Below are 22,609 nucleotides of genomic sequence, written 5' to 3'. Positions count from 1 at the left end.
AAAATACGGGAAATATTATCTATTAAAAAAGTCAATTTTATAGAATTTCATTATGGAATGGAAAATTCACCTGATCACTTTCTTGTAGTGAATAGTAATAATGAATTTTAGCCACTATAAACAATGCAAAAATAATGCAATTTTGTGTAAATTGTTAGATGGGGTACAATATTATGGCATATGAACACATATATACAACATACTTGAAAAAAAAATATATGGAGGAGTATTGTATTTTTATTCGGATAATAGCTGCAGGTATTACATTTTCATAAGCAACTTATCATACACTTGGTAGCAGCATATCTGTACAAAAAAGGCTAGTGGTAAAGTGGTTCAAATCTCCTCTGTGCTATTTCTCTGTTTCCATTGTAAGATACTTTTCTCGATTCTTAAAAATAAATGAATTAATTCATGTGCAAACTTTATTACATGAATACTGCATTTGAGAAAGCATGATAACCAAAGCAACTTCCACGGATATTTATTTTATAATGAGGCAGTACATGCCCTATACATAATATGTACATACAGACACATCTTATACTAAAGTAACTTCCAAAAATTAATTAGCAGTATGTAATCATCCATAATGCATAACTTGCCTCATTTTGATGAACCAAATCTGTTCATCAAAGGAATTCATTCTATCTTGATGGAATGTACAAATATGTCCCAGAGTCTGCTTTAAGTCTCAACATTTTTATGATACCACGATCAATAAACACCTGGCAGTATACAAACAATACAATAAAATATTATGAACAATAAAATATACAAATTCTACACATATACGTATTTAACAGCTAACAAAACAGGAATTATCTATACCTAACTGCTTCAACACGCACATTAAAAAAAAAAATAATAATAGAAAAAGAGAGAAAAAAGATTAAAAAAAAAAGGAAAAATACTCCTTTGACATCTTTTGCTGCGTAGCCACATTCTAGCACTCCTAATAATGACTGAAAGCATATTATTAGGAAGAGTCATCATTTCTATCTTTGGAGATGCATTTCAAGAGAATGAATTGGAATCTTGAAGACATACTGAGGTAACCTTATATCCACCAAGATGTAAGTCTAACAATTTTAGCACTTCAATCTTAAGTTCAGTGTTGTTGTTTTTTTTTTTTCCTTGTTTGGTTATTCAAAATTTTCTTATTGTATAAATGATAACTTACAGCACTATATCCTACAAAGAGCCCTTGTTACCTTTGTAATGTGTGCAGGAGTGACCACTGAAACGTTGCACATGTATTCTGAAATAAACAACTGGGATGTTGCCTTTGCCAACACCATGTAAAAAATCATTGTGCAGCAGCTGCAAAATGAGAGGCTGATCTCTCAAGTTCTATCTGTTAATACAAATGAGAAGGATATGAAGAAAGTTTAAGCATAAAACTCTTTGTTGCTACTGCGAGTGTAAGAATTCACTGTTGGAGACCTTTTAGGTTCATCCAATGCATAGCTACCTTCATCTTTCTTCCTCATCCGATACACGATGAACATCACCAGAAGAATTGCACATAAAAGCCCGACAACTGCACCACCTATCACAGCTAGAATTGAATTAATAAAAAAATAATAATTAGAATACATGCATACAAAAGATTTAGTGACTTTTTAGAACATTAAATTTCAAAATAAAATATATTTAATGTAACAATAAAATTATATGTAGCAGAACAGTTTATAATAAACATCAGACTTCTCAAATACCATTATAATTAGATTACAAATTAAAATGAATAAATTACTTTAGAAGGATGCATCAATTGCTTTTCACTCCTGTGAAACAAAATAGAATATAATCTTAAACTGTTTTGGAATTCCAAATAAAATTTGAAAAAAACTTTCCCAGACATACCATTTGCCTGGAATAAACTGCATTTTTATTAATGCTTCCAAACCAAAAAAAAAAAAATCATTTTGTACATGGGTGGTTTTCAGGCCACCCATGTACATACAAGGGTGGTCTGAAAAGTTCTTGGCCTAACAATGAAAAAAAAAACGAATTTATAATTTCAAAATTATTTTTATTTTTCAGCACAGCTCAGGGTGTATAGGTGCAAGAAGAGATTTTGTTCCAATTACTGAGTACTTCGGATGTCAGTAAAGCAGTGGGACTGGATGGTATTTCACCACAGGATTTGAAAGAATGTGCTAAAAAACTGACAGCTTCTTTGACGTGGCTATGGGAAAGGTACACAAGGAATGGAAGGAAGGTAAGATAGTGCTATTGCATAAGGGTGGCAGCAGACTGGAAGTGTCTAATTATAGGCTGTTTGCATGTCATCAGTAATTGTTAAGGTCCTGGAGAAATTAGAGAGGGACTATATACAGCATTGGGAAGATGAGGGTAATGTTATCTGTGAGAATCAACATGGATTTGTTAAGGGGTGCTCTTGCTTTAGTAATATGATTGCCTTTTATAATCAAGTGAGAAGAGCAGTTGATGAGGGAAAGGCATGTAATTTTTGGATTTTGCAAAGGCGTTTGACAGGGTGCCACATGATAAGCTGATATTTAAGTTGCAGCACATGGGTTTAAATGTCGGGTTAGTCAAATGGGTTCAGGATTGGCTGACTGACAGGTATCAGAGAGTTGGGTATGATGGGGCAATATCAAGGAAGCAGAAGGTTACAAGTGGGGTTCCACAGGGCTCAGTACTGGGACCTGTATTGTTCAACCTATATCAATGATATTGTCAATGGATTGCAAGGGGACATTTAGTTGTTTGCAGATGATGTGAAGCTGGGAAGGGTTACAGTAATAGTGCAGATGTCGCAGCCCTGCAAGAGGATTTGAATAAACTAGACAGATGAGCAAATGAATGGCGGTCTCGGTTCAATGCAGCAAAATGTAAACTTGTGAGGTTTGGGATCCATTGATGGGAGGATGCATAATCGATTGGAGGAGCTGTACTGGAGGAGGTAGGGGAGACAAGAGATCTGGGGATGATGACTGATAGAAAACTGAAATTCAGGGAGCATATTGCAAAGGTGGTGAGGGTAACTCAGAGGATTGCTGCAATACTGAGAAGGATGCTGACCTGCAGAGATAAAAGAGTTATCATTCCATTGTATAAGACCCTGATCAGACCACACGTAGACTATTGTTCTCAGATTTGGTCCCCAGGATTTGAAGGGGATAAATTGACTGTGGAAAGGGTACAGAGGTGGATAACAAAGATGGTTTCAGGACTGTATAATATGAGTTATGAGGATCGACTGAGGGAATGTGGACTGCAGAGTTTGGTGGATAGAGAAAGAGAAGTGATATGATTGAGACTTTTAAACTGTTGAGAGGCAGCTACAGGGTAGACATTGGAGAGTTCTTTCACTTGGTGGAATGGTGGGAAGGAGCGATGATAAGGGGCCATCCCTGGAAGTTATGAAGGAGGCTGTGCGCTAGAGGGTGAGGAGTGGTTTCTTTGCATGGAGGGTGGTTGAACTTTGGAATGCAGTGCCTGAGAGAGTGGTTGGAGTGGGAACGGTCATGGGTTCAAGGAGTGGTATGAAAAACTGTGTTTCCTAAGTTGATTCCATGGAGGCCTGGATAATGATAATGATAATAATAATAATAATAATCTCCCTTAAGACTAATACATTTATTCCAGCAATGTTCCAGCACCATTATCCTGTCTCTGTAGTGGTTCTCAGTAAGATCTGCAAAATATCCCTCTACAGCTGCAATCACCTCTAGATTTGAAGAAAAATGCTGACCAGTGAGGAAGAGTTTTAGTTTTGGGAAGAGATAGAAGTCAGAGGGAGCCAAAGAGGGTGGATGTTCTAACAATTCATAGTAGGGATCCCTTAAATTTCCCATTGCCAAAACACCTTTGTGGGCAGGTGCATTGTCCTGATGAAAGATGATTTTTTTCTTCTGCAAACCGAGTCTTTTCTCATGGTTTTTTTAAACTAGTCTGGTTAAAAGATTGAAATAATATTCCCCAGTTATTGTAATATCCTTTTCAGGATAATTAATAAACAAAATGCTTTAGCATCCCAAAACACCGATGCCATGACCTTGTCTTCTTTGGTGTTGAACAACTGGCTTCTGTCCACTGTTTTCACTGCTATTCTTGTGTGTACTGGTGAATCCAAGTCTCATCCATAGCAAAAAAATTGATGCACAAAATCAGTTTTATTCTTGTTAAAAAGCTCCAAGCACTATTCAGAGATTTTCATGCAAGTGCATTTTTGATCTGCTGTGAGTGAGTGTGGCACCGATCTTACGCAAAGCTTTTTCATTTGAAATTCTTCATGCAAAATATATCCTACGCGCTCTTTTGAAATGCCTATAGTCTCAGAAATTTCCCACACTTTGACTTCTGAGTCATCTAATACCATATCGTGCACTTGATCAATGATTTCTGGCTTTGTTATCCTTCACGTAGATCAGGGCTATCCAACCTTAGGTAATCTGAGGGCTGCATTCTGAAATCCCCATGAATTACAGAAAGAACTTTCAACTATCAAACATCACATGAAATTAAATGGCTTCTCCAAAAAAACTACACAATGTCTGTTTGATTCCTACAGTCCAATCCAGAACAACAAAGAATCAATACGTCAAGTTCCAATTCCATATATTTCAGGGATTTCAGAACCAATTTCAAGAATTCTGAAGAAATATGATTTAAAAGCCACTTATATCCCTATTAACAAAATATCCACTTATTTCCCCTCTTCTAAAGATAAACACTCAACTATGTCTCTTCCTGGTGTATATCAAGTTCCTTGTAACTGCAATCTATTGTGCTTTGGACAAACCAGATGCTCTATAGAAAAAAGAATACAAGAACATCAACTATACATTCTTCACAACAAATCCGATAAGTCTGGATTGGCACAGCACGGGATAGAGATAAGCCACAACATTCTCTGCTCCAAGACTTGCCTTCTACACAGATGTTGCTATAAATTCGAATGCCTATTCAAAGAGAGTGCTCAGGCCTTACTTCAATGCCCTAATTTGAATCAAAATGATTGTATATCCTTGTCAAAAATACGGGAAAGTTTAATCCAGATAACACACTAAAAATTCATAATCACTAGCCTTGTAGTTCCACATATATCCTTTTTTCACAGAAGTTTTCATATGATTGGTTATAACTCAGGTGATCATCTTATGCAACTCTCACCAACTGAAGAACAATTACAATCATTCACGATCACACATTCTCTGATGATATTATCAGATCTAAGATTTTCAAATATCATGTGCCTCCTGTTACATATTGCTTAAGACAGGTGTCACTCAAACCTTGCAGAATTCATTCACCTTATTCCCTGATGCTATCTCTTCATTCCACTCAATATTACCAAAATTAAAATCACCCAAAATAACACCCTTTTCTTCCTCAGTAAGGCAATTTGCATATACATTTTTGTCTCTGTCTGCCACCATTTTCTGACTTATAGCAACATCCAACTAAATATCTCATTCTATCAACATCCACCTCATGCCATACTACTTCAAACTACTGTTTTTAAGGTTACAATAGGATAACATATCAAATATATAAATATAATGCATATAATTTTGCTTGATTTAGTGAAATTTAATAATTTTTTGGGATTTGTGATACGACAAGAAGTTGTCCATTTTGTCCATGTTAAATAACAAGCAGTTGTTCATTTATATTAGAAAATTTTGGCAAAATTTTTTTTAACTGCTTTAATAATTCTGCTCTAACAAGATAGAATTTATTGATTTTTTTTTTGTTAGTATCTCTATTAAAATTTTTCAAATTTGGTTTAGATTAGACCATGTACTGAGGAAAAATTCTAAAAAAGAAAATATTATGTGTTCATGTGTAGTATTCTTTCTTTTAAGGTTACACAGCGATCAGCACACATATTTGTAAATTTAAGGACACAAAAACACATGCGTTGAACAGATTATTTTATTAGTTACTAATAAAATAAAACTTGACGTTTCGACCCCTGTATCAAGGTCTTCATCGGAAGAATACAAGTGTATAAGGAACTAAACTACATGCTCATGCCCTGTATACCGGTAAACTAAATCTACGTAGTTAATTAATCCTTTTCCCTAGCCTGACCTCTAGTGATAAAAAAAAAAAAAAAAAATCTTCTTCTTCTGCAGCTTCTCCCACTTAAGTGAGGTCACTGTTGATGATGAGTCTCCTCCACATCCTCCTGTCTTGGGCAGTCACCACATCCAAGTTCTTCATCCTCAAGTCCTCTTCTACCAGCTCCCTTCATCTCTTCTTTGGCCAACCACGCTTCCTCCTTCTTTGCACATTTGCACATCCATCTGTATGACCCTTCTTCCCACATATTCATCTTCCCTCCTCATCACATGAGCAAACCATCTCAACCTTGCCTCCTGTATCTTCACTCCTAAGTTCATAACTTTTACTGTTCCCCTCACATAGTCATTTCTCAGACGATCCTTTCTGGTCACACCGCACATCCACCTAAGCATTCTCATCTCTGCTACTTCCATCCTGCTGATGTTATTTTTCCTCAGGGCCAGAGTTTCTATAGCATACGTCATAGCTGGTCTCACTACTGTCCTATAGATTTTGCCTTTCAGATTGATCGGCACCCTCTTATTGCATAACACTCCAGCCATCTCCCTCCAGTTCCTCCAACCTGCTTGTATCCTGCATCCCACTTCCTTCTCAGCTCCTCCATCTTCTTCCACTGTTGAACCTAAGTATCTAAAGTCCCTCACCTTCCTGATGACATTTCCTTCCAGCTCCAGATCTGTCTCCTGGCCGCTGCCCACTGTGCAACACATATACTCTGTCTTACTTCTGCCCAGTCTCATACCTCTCTCTCTCCCAGTACCTTTCTCCATCTTTCCAGCTTAGTTCCCGCTTCTTCTCTTGAATCTGCACACAGCAAGATGTCATCTGCATACAACATTGTCCAAGGCGCATCTTCTCTCACCTCCTCTGTCACCACCTCCATCACAATGTTAAACAAAAACGGACTTAATGCTGACTCATGATGCAAGCCAACTGTTACTTGAAAACTTTCTGTCTATCCCAGACAGGTCGAACATTTGTCTTCACATTTCTGTACATCTCCTGCACCAACCTGACATATTTCTCCGGAACCTTCTCCCTCAGACACCTCCAGACTTCTTGCTTTGGCACTCTATCATATGCTTTCTCCAGATCAATAAATGCCAGATGTAGCTCCCATTGTTTCTCTCAAAACTTTTCCATCATCTGCTGTAACCCAAAGATAGCATCTGTTATTGATCTACCAGGCATGAAGCCAAATTGTTCCTTTGCAATCTCCACTTCCTTCCTCAATCTTCCATCAAGAACCCTTTCTCGGATTTTCATTGTCTGGGACACCAACTTTATTCCTCTGTAATTTTTACAGTCTTGTGCATCCCCTTTACCCTTGTAGATGGGGACAAGAGTACTCTCCCTCCAATTCTCGGGTATATTTTCCTGTTGGCAAACTTTTATGAACAGGTTCCACAGCAGGTCAATTCCCTCTTCCTCAGTGACTTCCATGCCTCCACAGGAATTCTGTTGGGGCCCACCGATTTTCCATTCCTCATCCTCTTCATGGCCTCCGTCACCTCCACTCTACTGATGTTCTGCACCATCCCCTCAGAAGGCTGCCCATCTTCTCTGTGAGTCCTTGCATTTTCCTCATTCAAAAGTCCATCAAAGTATATTCTCCATCTGTTTCTTATGTCCACATCCCTCCATAATACTCTCCTTCAGCATCTTTGATCTGCCTCACATGTAAGATGTCCTTTGCTGCTTTATTTCTACATTTCGCTAGTTGGTAAATTTTTCTCTGTCTTTCCTTTGTTTCTAATTGATCATACAGATCTTGATATGCCATGGCCTTCGCCTATGTCACAACTCTCTTGGCTTCTTGCTTTCTCTCTCTGTACACCTCTCTGTCCTCTTCCACTCTTGACTCATCCCACTTCTGCTTTGCCTTCCTCTTAGCTGTCACTGCCACTTGTACATTATTATTCCACCACCAACCCTCTTTCTGCTCTCTAATCTTTCCAGATGTCTCACCAAGTACCTCGATTGCACAGCTCAGGATTACTTTTGAATTATGTTTCCACCAATCTTGTACACTTTCCAGTCCATCCGAAATCCTCGTTAACACCCTCTCCCTAAAACGATTCCTCACACTCCCTTCTTTTAAGCGAAAGCACTTAATTGTCTTCATCCCATGGCTTCCAGAGGTTCTTATCTTCGATCTTATTTTAAAGTCTGTGCACAGCAGTCGGTGTTGCTGTGCCACTTGATCTGTTGGAATTACTTTACAATTTGTCACAACCTTAAGATGTTTTCTTCTAGTCAAAATGTAGTCAATTTTTGAACTGCCGTTACCACTCCTAAATGTTATCAAATCTTCTTCCCTCTTGTAGAAAAACGAGTTCACAATTGCCAGATCAAAAGCTACTGCAAAGTCCACAACCCTCTCTCTCCTTCCTGTTTCATCATTCCCACTCCATGGACACCATGCACCCTTTCACAATCTCTATTCTGTCTCCCTATGTGTCCGTTCAAGTCTCCTTCGACAATCACCATCTCATTTTCTTTGATGATGACCTCGATACAGGGGTCGAAACATCAAGTTTTATTTTATTAGTAATAAATAAAATAATCTGTTCAACACGTGTGTTTTTGTGTCCCTAAATTTACAAATCATGTGTAGAAGTGCATAACCAATACATAACTGTGAGGTTCAATCCACTGATTGATCATGGTTCATACTCTCACTCTCATGCAAAAAAGATTATCAAACTGCCTAAACTCATTCAGTGTCTCCACTCACCAATCACTCTCCATGCACAGAGCCTGCTTCTCACTCCCTTGCCCACACCCTTCATATGCAGTTTTCAGGGATGGCCTCTTGTTCTACCCTTGTTTCCCTCTATCCTGTGAAAAATCTCCTCTATATTAATCTGCTAACCCCTCAACAAATTATATGTCTCAATCTTATCCTCTCTCTCCTCCTATCCACAAGGTTCTGCAAGTTGAATACTCTCTCTCTCCTCCTATCTGATATTCAATAGACCTGACACTGACTTAGCAAACCTTCTTTGGACTCTTTCCAGTACATCCTCATCCCCTTGAAAACCAGACAACCAAATTGTGCACAGCAGTCCATATGTGGCCTAATCAAACCCATATATAAGGGAACCATAACTTCTCTGCTTTTGCATTTCACTGTCCTCATCATTATGTGCTTTCAGTTTTAGCAATATCATCCCTTAGAATAATATTATACTCTTCAATCAAGATCAGTTTCTTTCTTCTTTTGGTTGACTTTCACATCTAGACTATCACAGCACAAAAAAATTACACACACAGTATGCTCTGTCCTCAACAAATTTAGTGAATTTTTTTTTTTTTTGTTCAAAACACTAGCACTCTTCTGCACAACTCCTAACATTTTAGAAATACCAAATCTACTCAACACTACAATGCTTTCTCACATTTGGGGCAATGCACTTAAAGCCTCCAGGAGAATGCTCTATTTTATTCAGAAGAGGGTATTCTATTTAACAGTTAACCACTTTCTTAACTGCTTTCTTCTTTTTGATTCTCTAATCTCTACAATTTCTATATTATGTATTTTATTATTATTATTATTATTATTAATATCCAACCTCCATGAGAGTCAGAGACTCATCATGGGAGGCACACACTTTTGCACACGATGCTCATCCAAGTGCCTTAAAATGATTCAATGTGTCTAAATTCACAATGCACTCTGTCAATGCATTCCACTTACCAACCACTCTCCATGCAAAGAATCTGTTCCTCACTCCTCTGTTCATATCCTCTTCATGCAGTTTCCAGTGATGGCCTCTTGTTCTATCCCCATCTCTCATTCTATGAAAAATCTCTTCCATGTCAACCTGATAACAACCCCAGACTAGATTATATGTCTCAATCATATCCCCCCCTCTTCCTCCTATTTGTGAAGCATTGCAATTTATATTCTCTCAAACTGTCATACTCTACAATCCAAAGACCACTGGCAACCTTTGTGAATCTTCTCTGGACCTTTTGCAACATATCCTTGTTGCCATGAAAACCTGGCAACCAAATCTGTGCACAATAATCCATATGAGGCCTGATCAAGGCCTTATACAATGGCATCATAACCTATTTATTTCTAAATGTCAGCATCCTCTGCATCATTGCCATTATCCAATGTGATGTCTTCACAACTTGTGCAATGTGGCCCCTGAACTTCAGGTCCTTGTCCACCCCCACTCCTAGATCTCTCATTTCCTCTATCTCCTTGAAAGTTTCCCCATCAAGTGTATACTTTGCATTCCATCATTGCTTACTAAATTTCAAAACCTTACACTTTGCAACAATGAACTGACAGTTCCACTTACCTGCCCATGCAATCTATTCAAGTTCTCCTGCAAGGCCATAACATCTGCTTGACTCTGCATTGCTCTCCCCAATTTTGCATCTTCTACAAACAGCTACATATCACCAGTTAAACCCATCCCAATATCATTAATACACAAATTGCACAACAATGGTACTAAAACTGACCCTTGCAGCACACCACTAATGACTTTCCTTTTTGGGATACTGCATCCCATATACAACTTTCTGATACCTATCTGACAGCCAGTCACTGACTCAACTCAGAAGTCTGTTATCCAATCCCATCTGTCTCAATTTTTTTAAAAGTTTGTTGTATGGGAGCCTATCAAAAGCTCTTGCAAAATCCACATACACCACTGTATATGCATCTCCCCTGTCCAAGGCATTTATCACCTTGTTATAGTACATAAATAAGTTAGTAAAACATGATCTTCCCTTAACAAACTCATGCTGATAACCACAAAGAATACTGCTGTTTTCAACCCAATTCTGTATCCTACTTCTCACCAATCTCTCTAGTACCTTCCACAACTCCAGATATAGAGATTGGCCTATAATTTGCCACAGTCTTCTCACCACCTTTATGCAGTGGAACAATTTTACCTTCTTTCCACTCCCTTGGAACCTGTGCTGGTGTAAGACTCTTATTAAACAAGCATGCCAATGCCACTGCCAATTCCCTGGAACATTCCCTTAAGATGCATGGTGATATTTCATCAAATCCTATTGCCTTACTGACATTAAGATTATTTATTTCCTCAGATACCTCCTGCTCACTCACAATTAAGTCATCCTCTCCTATGTCCTCTACACTTAAGTTTCTCATGTTTCCACCATGATGAGGATGAAATACCCTTATAAACTGATCACTAAATAACTCAACAATGTCTTCTGAAGCAGCTACCATTCTACCATTTTCATTCATTAACATCATCTTACCATGATCAGTCTTCTACTTGCTACATATATAAAAAACTCTCTAATGTTTTTCTTCACCTGATTTGTCAATTTCTGCTCATTCTGCACTTTTCTTTTCTTACTAACTGAGTCACTCTCCTGGTCTGTTCTTTATACTCTTCATGAAACTGATTATTACCATTCTTCATCTTGTACTGCCTCCAAAGTACCTTCTTTTCCATGTTGAAGCCACCTCATTCATCCATTTTAAACCTATCTTATTCAGCCTTTTTGGCCTTCTGAATAAACATTCACACATTGATGTTGTTTATTTGAATGAATGTATTTTTTTGTCAGTTCCCAAGAAGCATTTATTTCCTTACCACTGAAATCCTCATTCCATGCTATAGCTCCAAGATGTCTCCTAAGCTTGTGATAATCACCACCCTTATAATTCCACACAGATCCTTTCCTCACAGAAGACTGCATATGGCTAGCCATAACCCAGGTAATCACTTCATTATCACTCTCCCCAACTGGAGGAAAGTGCAAAACCCCACATGTAATTACATTCTCTGACAATTTGATCAGATCTAAAACTATTGATCCTCGTGTGCCCTCCTTTACATGCTGCCTAAGACAGTATTTAATTAAAAGTGCCCATAATAATTACCCTTCCTTTGTTCACTAATCCAAGTTGTTTATACATTTTTTCATCACCACCCTGAACATTCCCTGGCCTATAGCAACATCCAACTAAATATGTCTTCTTGTCAACTTCCAAGTTACACCACACTGCCTCATAACCAGTGCCACTATTTCCTTCTTTCATATCTACCTTATATGGAATTAATTCCCCTGCTATCATCAGCAGCACTTCCCTCCATGCTTTCTATTCTCATGAAAAACACAGTATCCTTCTATTTCTCTTCCCTTTTTTGTAGATATTTTCATTGGTCACTGCTCATCCAAACAGGTCAATACCATTTCTCCACTTTTCCCCTAATCATGTAAGAATATGAGCGGCCATTAGCCAATATCCAAAACAAAGTTCAGCTTCATTCATACCTACTTCTGTACTTTGTAAAAACCCTCTTCATTCCTTCTTACTCCCTGCCTACACATGACACAGTGTTGCACTATAGGTTTTGCAACCCTCATGTGCAGGGTTGATATACATCCACTCACTCACCCCCCCCCCACACACACACATATAACTGGAATGAAAATTGTTAAAGAGAGAGGGAGAGAGAGAGAGAGAGAGCATAAACGATCCCTGAAGTAGCTTGAAAAAGTTTCATATTTGGTCATTACAGCAGAGCTTATTTTAACCTTATCTTGATATAAGAAATGAACTGCTATACTTATTTATAAATGCCACAAGTACAAGAAGGGATGGAAATGCTGCTTGTTATATAAGGAGAATGCCTGCACAACATTAAGATGCACGGGAATAATGGTGCCAGTGGTTTTGAAGCAGTATGGTATGAGGTGGAGGTTGATAAAATGAGATATTTAGTTGGATGTTACTTATAGGCTAGTGAATGTGAAAGTCGGAGACAATGAAATGTATAAGCAAATTAGGTTGGAAAGCAAAAGAAGTGTGATCATTATGGTTAATTTTATTTAAGGTAATACTAATTGGAATATAGAGATAGTATTAGGGAATAATGAGAATTAATTTTGCAAGCTCTAGAATGACAATATCTTATGCAGCATGTAACATGGGACACATGAGGGTTATTATTATTATTATTATTACCCCAAGACCTCACGGTGTCAGAGACTCATCTGGGAGGTCCTTTTATCACACGCACAGCACATCATACCATGCCTTGAACACATTCAAACTCCTTGCAGACACCACACTCTCAGGCAAGGCATTCCAATCATTCACAACTCTGCATGAAAAAAACCTGCCTCTCACTCCCCTATTCACACCCTCTTTATACAGTTTCCAGGGATGACCTCTGGTTCTCTTCTGATCTCCCACTATTCTCTGCAAAACTTCTGCACCATTGATCCTATAACAACCCCTTACCAACTTATAGGTTTCTATCATATCTCCCCTCTTCCTCCTGTCCACCAGACTCTGCAAATTACATCTTCTCAATCTTTCCTCATACTCAACATTCCAGAGGTTATAAACTACCTTAGTCAGTCGCCTTTGGACCCTTTCCAACATCTCTTCATCCTTCTGAAAACCCAGTGACCAAATCTGGGCACAATAGTCCATGTGTGGCCTAATCAAAGCCTTATACAATGGAACAAGAATCTCCCTACTTCTACACATCGGTGTCCTCCGCATCATTCCCAAATGACTTTGTGTTGTCTTCACAATTTTGGCTATGTGTCCCCTAAATTTTAGATCCTTATCCACTATCACTCCCAGATCTCTTATTTCCTCTACCTTCAACAATATATTTTCACCAAGCATAAATTCTGCATCTCATCCTTGTTTTCCAAATTTTAAAACCTTATATTTTGCAACATTGAACTCACATCCCCATTTCCGTGCCCAATCACTCAATTTATTCAAGTCTTCTTGTAAGGCCACAACATCTTCACTACTCTTTATGGTTCGTCCCAAATTTGCATCATCTGCAAACAACTGAATATCTCCATCCAAATCTTTGCCAATATCATTAATACACAAGTTAAACAGTAATGGCCCTAAAACAGACCCCTGAGGCACTCCACTAGTGACTTCTGCTAAGGTAGAAGTGGAGGCATTTTTTGAGGCTTTAGAAAAAGCAACTGACACAATGAAAAAGGACAAGCTGGTCCTTGTTGGGGATCTGAATAGCAGAGTAGGAAATGATTGTCAGACATACAAAAATATTTTGGGAAAATTTGGAGAAAAGAGCAAAGCTAATAATAATGGCAAATACCTGTTGGATTTCTGCTCACGACATGGACTGGTTATTACTAACATCATGTTCCAACATAAAAATGTGCACAAATTCACATGGAGAGAAGAGGCAAGAAATAAGAAAAGTCTCACTGACTATGTTATTGTTGATAGTGATGTTTTCTCCCTGGTGCAGGACACCAGAGTGTACAGAGGATTTGAAATTGGAAGTGATCACTATTTAGTTGTGAGCAGGATAAAATTGAAATTCATATTGAAAAGAATAACTTTTAAGAAAGTTTTAACACAAATAAAAGTTGAGCGGCTCTCAGATGTGAACTGTAGACTAAAATACACAAAGATTATTGAAGAAAAATGAAGGAGTTTAAGAACAGAAACCAAACCTTGGAGATTCAGCAGCAAGCCTTGAAGGAAACCCTGATTGATTCAGCGAGAGAGGCATATGGTGAGATTGTCTGCAAAGATAGAAAAATCAGAACGCTATGGTGGACACAGGAAGTTAAAGAAGCAGTGAAGGAAAAGAAGAAGGCATATCAAAAGTTCCTCACAAATAAGTCAGCTTGTGCTTTTAGAGAATACACAGGCAAATGTAGGAAAGCTAAACACTGTGTAAAACTAGCTAAAACAAAAATCATGGGAGGACTTCGATAAGAACATAGAAAATAAATACCAAGAAGGTGGCAAAATATTCTGGAGGTTGTTGAAGAAGCTAAGGAATGGAGGAAAGAGTGCTGTAAAAGGAGTTAGAAATGATAAAGGTGATATGAAAACGGGAGAAAAAGATATCCTTGAAGTATGGAGTAATTACTTTGAAAAACTGCTAAATGAAACAAGCAGTGATGACAGCACAGTGTTAAAAAACACTGACCAAGCATGCAGTCAGGAATACATATCCATACTTGAAGTAGAAAAAGCCATCAAAGGCTTGAAATGGAGAAAGGCAGCAGGAGTAGATGATATTCGACCAGAAATGCTGAAGTATGGTGGTATAAAAGTTCTACAGTGGCTGCACTGCATAGTTCAGAAAGATGGACAGAGGGATGAATTCCCGATGGTTGGAGCAGAGCTCTCATAGTACCCATATATACAAAAGGGAAATAAAACTGAATGTGAGAATTACAGAGGTATTTCCCTACTGAGCGTTCCTGGTAAGATTTATTATGCACGTATACTTGAGAAACGGTTGAGAAGAATTGTGGAAGAAAAGCTTGGTGAGGAACAAGCTGGATTCATGCCAAATAGAAGCTATCAGGATCCGATCTTCACTTTACGACAAATAGTTGAGAAATCATGGGAATATAACAAAGATCTGTATTTGAGTTTTGTCTACCTGGAAAAGGAATATCACAAGGTGCCAAGAGAGAAGCTATTCAATACGCTACAGTTATATGGTGTCAATGGGGCATTATATCAAGCAATACTAGTCTTCATTTGAGTTGTAAGTCAGCAGTTAGAATTGAAGGAAGTACAGAAAGATGGTTTAATGTTAAATCGTGTCAGATAAGGATGTACATTATCCTCTCTGTTATTCAATGACTAAATGATTCAATGACTAAGAATCCATGACTAAATGGAATAATTGTTGTAATAGATATGGTATGAAGATCAGCAATAAAAAGACAAAGACAATGAAAATAGGCAGAATCGTTGAAAATGTCAACTGCATTGTGAACAGAGAACCTGTGGAACAGGCAAAACATTCAGCTACCTAGGCATGATTTTTAGTGAAAATGGTAAATTAAATATGGAAATAGACAACAGAATCAACAAAGCTGGTATGGTAGGAAGTCAAATGAATAAATTCATATGGAATAGGAGAGAAATTAGTTGGAACACTAAATTAGCTGTATAAAAGATAGTGTTCAATCCAGTTTTATCTTATGGATCTGAGAGCTGGGTCAGACGTAAAACATTTGACCAAAGACCGAAGATATGTGAGTCCTGAGAAAGATTAGAGGCGTGAACAGATGGCATAAATGGCAATATCATATTAAAAATGAGGATAATAGGAAAGAACTTGACGTTGTCAGCATCCAGAAATGCATCAGCAGAGCTAATCTCAGGCGGTATGATCACTTAAACAGAATGGGCAAGGAAAAATTAGCAAAACAAGTGTTCTCTGCTAGGTTGGCAGGAAAATGACACAGAGAAAGACCAAGATATAGGTGAATTGATACTGACAAAGTGCCTTAGATGATAGAAATATAAGATCTGATAATGTTGGAACCTTGACAAGTAACAGACTGAATTGGATTAAAATTGTAGTTAGGAAGTTAGTAATGATGTAAATTTTTCATGTAGTACTATCATATCCTGTACACCCCTTGAGGGTATATGGCAGGAATTTGATGATGATGATATTACATGATACCTCCAGGGAATCTAAAGACTCATCGAAGGTGGGCACCTACTCCAGAACTCTCCATCTCGACCACTCAATCCGCCAACTACAACTATTTTTATCATCTACACTAATGCGATCTATCGACAACCACTAGTATTTTCACAGACAATCACAAACAGCCATGCTCCAGATGGGATTCGAATCCACAATATATAAATATATATATATATATATATATATATATATATATATATATATATATATATATATATATATTATTATTATTATTATTATTATTATTATTACCCCAAGACCTCACGGTGTCAGAGACTCATCTGGGAGGTCCTTTTATCACACACACACAGCTCATCATACCGTGCATTGAACACATTCAAACTCCCTGCAGACACCACACTCTCAGGCAAGGCATTCTAATCATTTACAACTCTGCACGAAAAAAACCTGCTTCTCAACCCCTACTCACACCTTCTTTATACAGTTTCCAGGGATGACCACTGGTTCTCCCCTGATCTCCCACTATTTTCTGTAGAACTTCTCCAGAATTAATCCTATAACAACCCCTTACCAACTTGTAGGTCTCTATTATATCTCCCCTCTTCCTCCTGTCCACCAAACTCTGCAAATTACATCGCCTCAATCTTTCCTCATACTCAACATTCCAGAGGTTTAGAAACTACCTTAGTCAGTTACCTTTGGACCCTTTCCAACATCTCTTCATCCTTCTGAAAACCAGGTGACCAAATATGGGCACAATAGTCCATGTGTGGCCTAATCAAAGCGTTATACAATGGAACAAGAATCTCCCTACTTCTACACGTCCGTGTCCTCCGCATCATTCCCAGAAGCTTTTGTGTTGTCTTCACAATTTTGGCTATGTGTCCCCTAAATTTCAGATTCTTATCCATTATCACCCCCCCAGATCTCTTATTTCTTCCACCTACAACAATATATGCTCACCAAGCATAAATTCTGCATCCCATCTTTGTTTTCAAAATTTTAAAACCTAACATTTTGCAACATTGAACTCACATCTCCATTTCCGTGCCCAATCACTCAATTTATTCAGGTCTTCTTGTAAGGTCACAACATCTTCACTACTCTTCATGGTTCGTCCCAACTTTGCATCATCTGCAAACAACTGAATGTCTCCATCCAAATCTTCACCTACATCGTTAATATACAAGTTAAACAGTAATGGCCCCAAATAAGATCCCTGAGGTACTCCACTAGTGACTTTCCTTTTCCTGGATATTGCTCCCCCATACACAACTTGTTGATACCTATCAGATAGCCAGTGTCCAATCCAATGTGCTAATCTAATATTCAACCCCATCTGCTCAAGTTTGACTATCAATTTATCATGAGGTACTCTATCAAAAGCCTTTGCGAAATTTAACTATATTACTGTGCATCCTTCTCCTCTGTCCAAGAAAGCAGTCACTTTATTGAAATAAGTAGATTTCTAAAACATGACCTCCCTTTAGCAAATCCATGCTGTCCATCAAAGATAATACCATTGTTGTCAACCCAACTCTGGATCCTAGTTCTCACAAGCTTCTCCAACAACTTAACCACACACACAGATAGGCCTGTAGTTTGATGCTTGAGTTCGATCACCTCCTTCATGAAGTGGCACAATCTTGCCCTCCTTCCACTCCTTAGGAACTTGACCAAATGCAAGACTCGTATTAAAAATATATGTCAAGATAGGTGTCAACTCCCTGGCACATTCCTTCAGAATACGCAGTGATATATTATCAAGTCCCACAGCCTTATTTACATCTAGTTTACTCAACTCCCCATACACCTCTTGCTCACTTATAGTCAATATCTCCTCCCCATCATCTACTGCTCTTAATCTCTCCATGAAGTCACATTTGTAAGATTGAAAGACCTTTATGAATTGCTCATTAAGTATCTCTACCACACATTCTGGAACAGCTGTCTTTATACCATTTCCTCCAATCAATGTCATCCTTCCATAATCACTTTTTCTTTTGCTGGCTACATATCGAAAGAACTCCCTAGGATTCTTTTTGGCTTCATTAGCTAACTGCTGTTCATACCTCTCTTTAGCTACCCTCATCAACCAAGTCACCCTCCTTTCTTGGTCTTTGTAGACCTCATGGAATTGGTTATTTCCACTTCTCTTATGCTGCCTCCACAATACCCTCTTTCTCTGTATCGCATGCTTAATCTCTTTATCCATCCATCTCACACATACCTTATTTAACCTTCTCATCCTTGGAATACACTTAGATATTGCATATAGATATTATATCTTCTAGATAGTATTTGAAATTCCCCCAAGATGCAGTGATCTCATTTCTAGCTAACTCCTCATTCCATCATGCTACACCTGCAAGCTGTCTCCTGAGCTCTTCTATATATATATCGAATGTAAGTCAAAAAGATTTTTTTATTTTTCATATCTTAAGAATTTCTTTCACTAAAAATTTCAAATGAAGTGTATACCATCTGCTGAAAATCTATTATATCTGTTTCTTTTGATTATAATAATGCTGGAAAATTATGTGAAAAATTCCATAATTGAAGTCAATTAAATAACATTGCAATATTGCAGTGGCTCTGACCACTGCAAAGTTCAAATATTATTCCATTCAAAGTATACATCTGCAATCCCTGCTTTGTGACAATAAGTGTTAATGTATTGAAAGGTGTAAGCTACAAAAATGTAGAATAAAATTTCTATAACGTAAGATGAGCACAGCTGTACAGAAAATCAATGTCAGACTTAACTGAAATTATTCTAGTCACTACAATCAAAAGACATAATTCATACCCATATCATTAAGTGACACCACCAAATTTAATTCTGTCACACCATACTTTAGCAAAAAGCATTTTCTAAACATCCTTAAATATGTAAACACATCCATGTCCATGAAGTTGGATGAACTTGTAATGTGATTCACTGCGATATAAAACAAATGAATTCAAGCCCTGCATAACTTGGTTCATGCCAATCATGTATATTTGTTGTCAATTACAGATTGTACCACTTCTATGAAAATTCATGCTATGAATTTTCATAGAAGTGGTAAATGTCACAAAAACAAATGGCATTGTTGTAGCTAGTAGTATCTCCAAAATGCAGATTCCCTAGGTTTAGTGTCACCTCTGAACTTACATTTTTTTCTGTACATTTCCAATTGATTACTTAGAAATACTATAGTTTAATTAAGATATTAGTTTACACTATTTATACATTATAACCATTCTGAAAAGTATATACAAATAGTATATGAAATTACCATAATTCTCCAGAAGTTATAACACAGTGTGGCATGTAAACAAAATGAGAGTGTTAGATTTTTTTAAAATAGGTTATGTGCAAATGGAATGTGTTACTGGTTAAGCAATATCTTTTAACTCCATGTGGAGGTCTGTTAATAACACAAACAAAGACACGCACAAAATACATGCCTTACCTGCTAATATACCAGGCTGAGCAAAAAAGGATGATGGCCTTTCATCTTGTTTCTGTCCCAGTATGTGAATTTCATTACCCAGAGTATTGTGGTCAGTGGCTTTAGTAGGTACAGCTTCAACATTTATGGGAAACTTTGTGGATGTCTCATGTGTCACAGGATCTGAGATAATTGGTACTCTGTTTTCATCATCTGATGCTGATGGTTTATTTGAAAACTATAAATTAAGTATAGAATAAACAGCAATTATTATATTGATCAAGTCAAGTTTTTGTGAAAGACAATGTTTCATGTATTCCAAAAAATACTAGGATAGTGTTTGTGATTAACAAAATATAAAATAAAGCAGATTTAGAGTAATACCAAAGTAAAAATCAAATGCACAGATATGTATTCGCTAATAAAACTCAATGCCGACCCTCTGTGACAAAGCAAATCTGAAGTCAAATGTATGTTGTTGTTGTCGTTGTGTGGGATTCTCTCAATTTTCCTCATCCATTCCTTAGGACCGGTTGAACCATCCAATGAATGATTTTTTAAGTATGTATTTTTGACTGTAGATCCGTGTGTGTTCACCGGTTAGGTGAACAGGCATACTAGTTAGACTAGTTTGCCTGTTCTGAGGGATGAAAAACCTGAGTTTCTGGGTGAAAAAAACCCTCTACCCCTATATGAGACCAATTAGCTCACCTTTAGCTGAAAGAGACCAGATAAAGGTCCCTACGTTCAAGGATGGGAATCAAGCCCAGGTCTTTCTGACCAAAGGGCTTTGTCTATACTGACTGAGCTATGGAGGTTCAATAATATCTAATAATAAATCTTATAATGATAACTCCTCATCATTCTCCCCAGTTTAGTATAATCTGCAAACAGTTACATATGTTATTTCTGCTTGTGAATGTTCCTCTTCATCATTGTGATAATCTGATGTCATTAATCTATATCTTTCAAAACTCTCCCACCAAATGTATACTTTGTATCCCATTCTTGCTTGCCAAATTTCAGAACTGTACACTTTGAACTAGTTCCACTCACTTGTCCACTCATACAATCTATTCAAATCGTCTGCAAGATTGCAACATCTGCTTAAGTATAAACTTAAATATTTCATACTGTTAACTTATTTTTACATTGTATGCTTTTGTGATTACAGCATGATGGCTCTAGCCTTGATAATGACTTACTAATTGGTAATAAAATATTTGTAATAAAGTATTTGCTTCTTTTGCTTTTTTTTATCTCGCACATGATGTGTGTGTGGGGTTGCAATAAGCCATTAAACTTTAAAATAGGGGAAGCAGAGGACTGCCAGAGCATCAACAGAACTGTGTGAAAAACAGTGATGCATGAGTAAAAATGAGAGAGTAGAGGAAAGAAATAACAATTGGTGGTAATAGTTGGAAACACAGGTGATGAAAACAGTATCAATGAATACAAGGAATACAATAAAAGATTTGAAAATAGAACTGATGGAAATGAGATTAGGTACATGCTACATGAGACTAATCAATCAGTGAATGGAAGAGGAAGAATGCAAAAGGATAGAATGACATCGATAAAGAATGATTCAAGAGTATCGCTTTATGAGGATTCTCTTATCAGAAGTAAGGTGAATGAAATGTGTTACATGGTTTGTGTTCTGGAAACAAAGACGATCAGGATGACTAGAGCTTTAGACATGAAGTGCATATGAGAAAAGTTATCAGTGATAGTGGGAATAAGAGATCTGACTCGAGAGAAACAGAATGATAGGAAGGTTGTTGCTAAGGAGAGTTAAGGTTAATAGTGTGTAAGGGAGAATGGTCAGTGTGCTATCTATTGCTTTTCCTTGTCATCTTAACTCATCACTGGTAGAGCTGCGTGAATTGAAAGGAATGGAACAATCAAATTCATCCAATAATCAAATATGCAAAATAAATTCAGCAGCGAATGGAATATATAAAAGTGATTATGTTTATAACTGAGAAGCATACAGAAAAAAGGTTATACTGAAATGGGAAGGAACAAAAGAGATCATATTGGAGGCTTAATGGATTGTATACAGCACTCAGAAAGGATTAAAACAGAATTTAATACTTCCTATATATTTTGTCTCAGTAAATGAGACATCTTCAGGGATTACAAAAAAACTAATGTAACATCAAAAACAAATAACACAGACAATCGCAAACATCCATGCTCACAGCAGGATTTGAACCCGCTGCCTTTTGGCTGGAGAGTGGATACCTAACAACTCAGCCAACCAGGCCAGGCCAGCATTCCCATTTAAGTTGGGATTACATAAAAGAAAGTTCACATCAACATGAACCATGAACGATATTACAATAAATAATTGTAATATTTGGATTAAAAAATCTCCCACAAAAACTACAACAAATATCTAAAAAACAAATCAAAAGTGTATCTAGAAATTGGAAAAAAAAGCCTACGAAACAACAGAATTCCTCACAAAAAAAATTTTTGAGAACTAATAAAGGTCAAAACTGGTCTGGATAGTGAACCTTCCCATAATTCATAGCATTATACATGCCCATAAGGATATGTGCTTTGCATTATTATTATTATTATTATTATTACAGGTATCTCCATGGAGTCAGTACACTCATCGCAGGAGACCCAAACTATCAAAACAATATCATA

At 37.3% G+C, this 22,609-nt stretch overlaps 1 protein-coding gene across 1 annotated transcript in view; it reads right to left on the bottom strand.

The window, feature by feature from the left end:
* Nucleotides 1-467: 467 nt before the first annotated feature.
* Nucleotides 468-22,609, bottom strand: part of LOC150106996 (uncharacterized) — an 86,947-nt gene continuing 64,805 nt past the window's right edge. The window contains exons 4-5 of the mRNA XM_090393535.1: nucleotides 19,970-20,186; nucleotides 468-1,561 (exon numbers count right to left, since the gene is read on the bottom strand). Coding sequence (XP_090249661.1) covers nucleotides 1,392-1,561; nucleotides 19,970-20,186 — 387 coding nt within the window. The 3' untranslated portion in view covers nucleotides 468-1,391. The remainder of the gene's footprint in view (nucleotides 1,562-19,969; nucleotides 20,187-22,609) is intronic.

Source organism: Typopeltis vanoorti, chromosome 5 (assembly GCF_054136105.1).
Source record: "Typopeltis vanoorti isolate ZY-2024b chromosome 5, IOZ_Tvanoo_1.0, whole genome shotgun sequence".
NCBI lineage: Eukaryota > Metazoa > Arthropoda > Arachnida > Uropygi > Thelyphonidae > Typopeltis > Typopeltis vanoorti.
The sequence above is the reverse complement of the archived record's forward strand: the minus strand, read 5'-3'. Positions and strand labels throughout refer to the sequence as shown.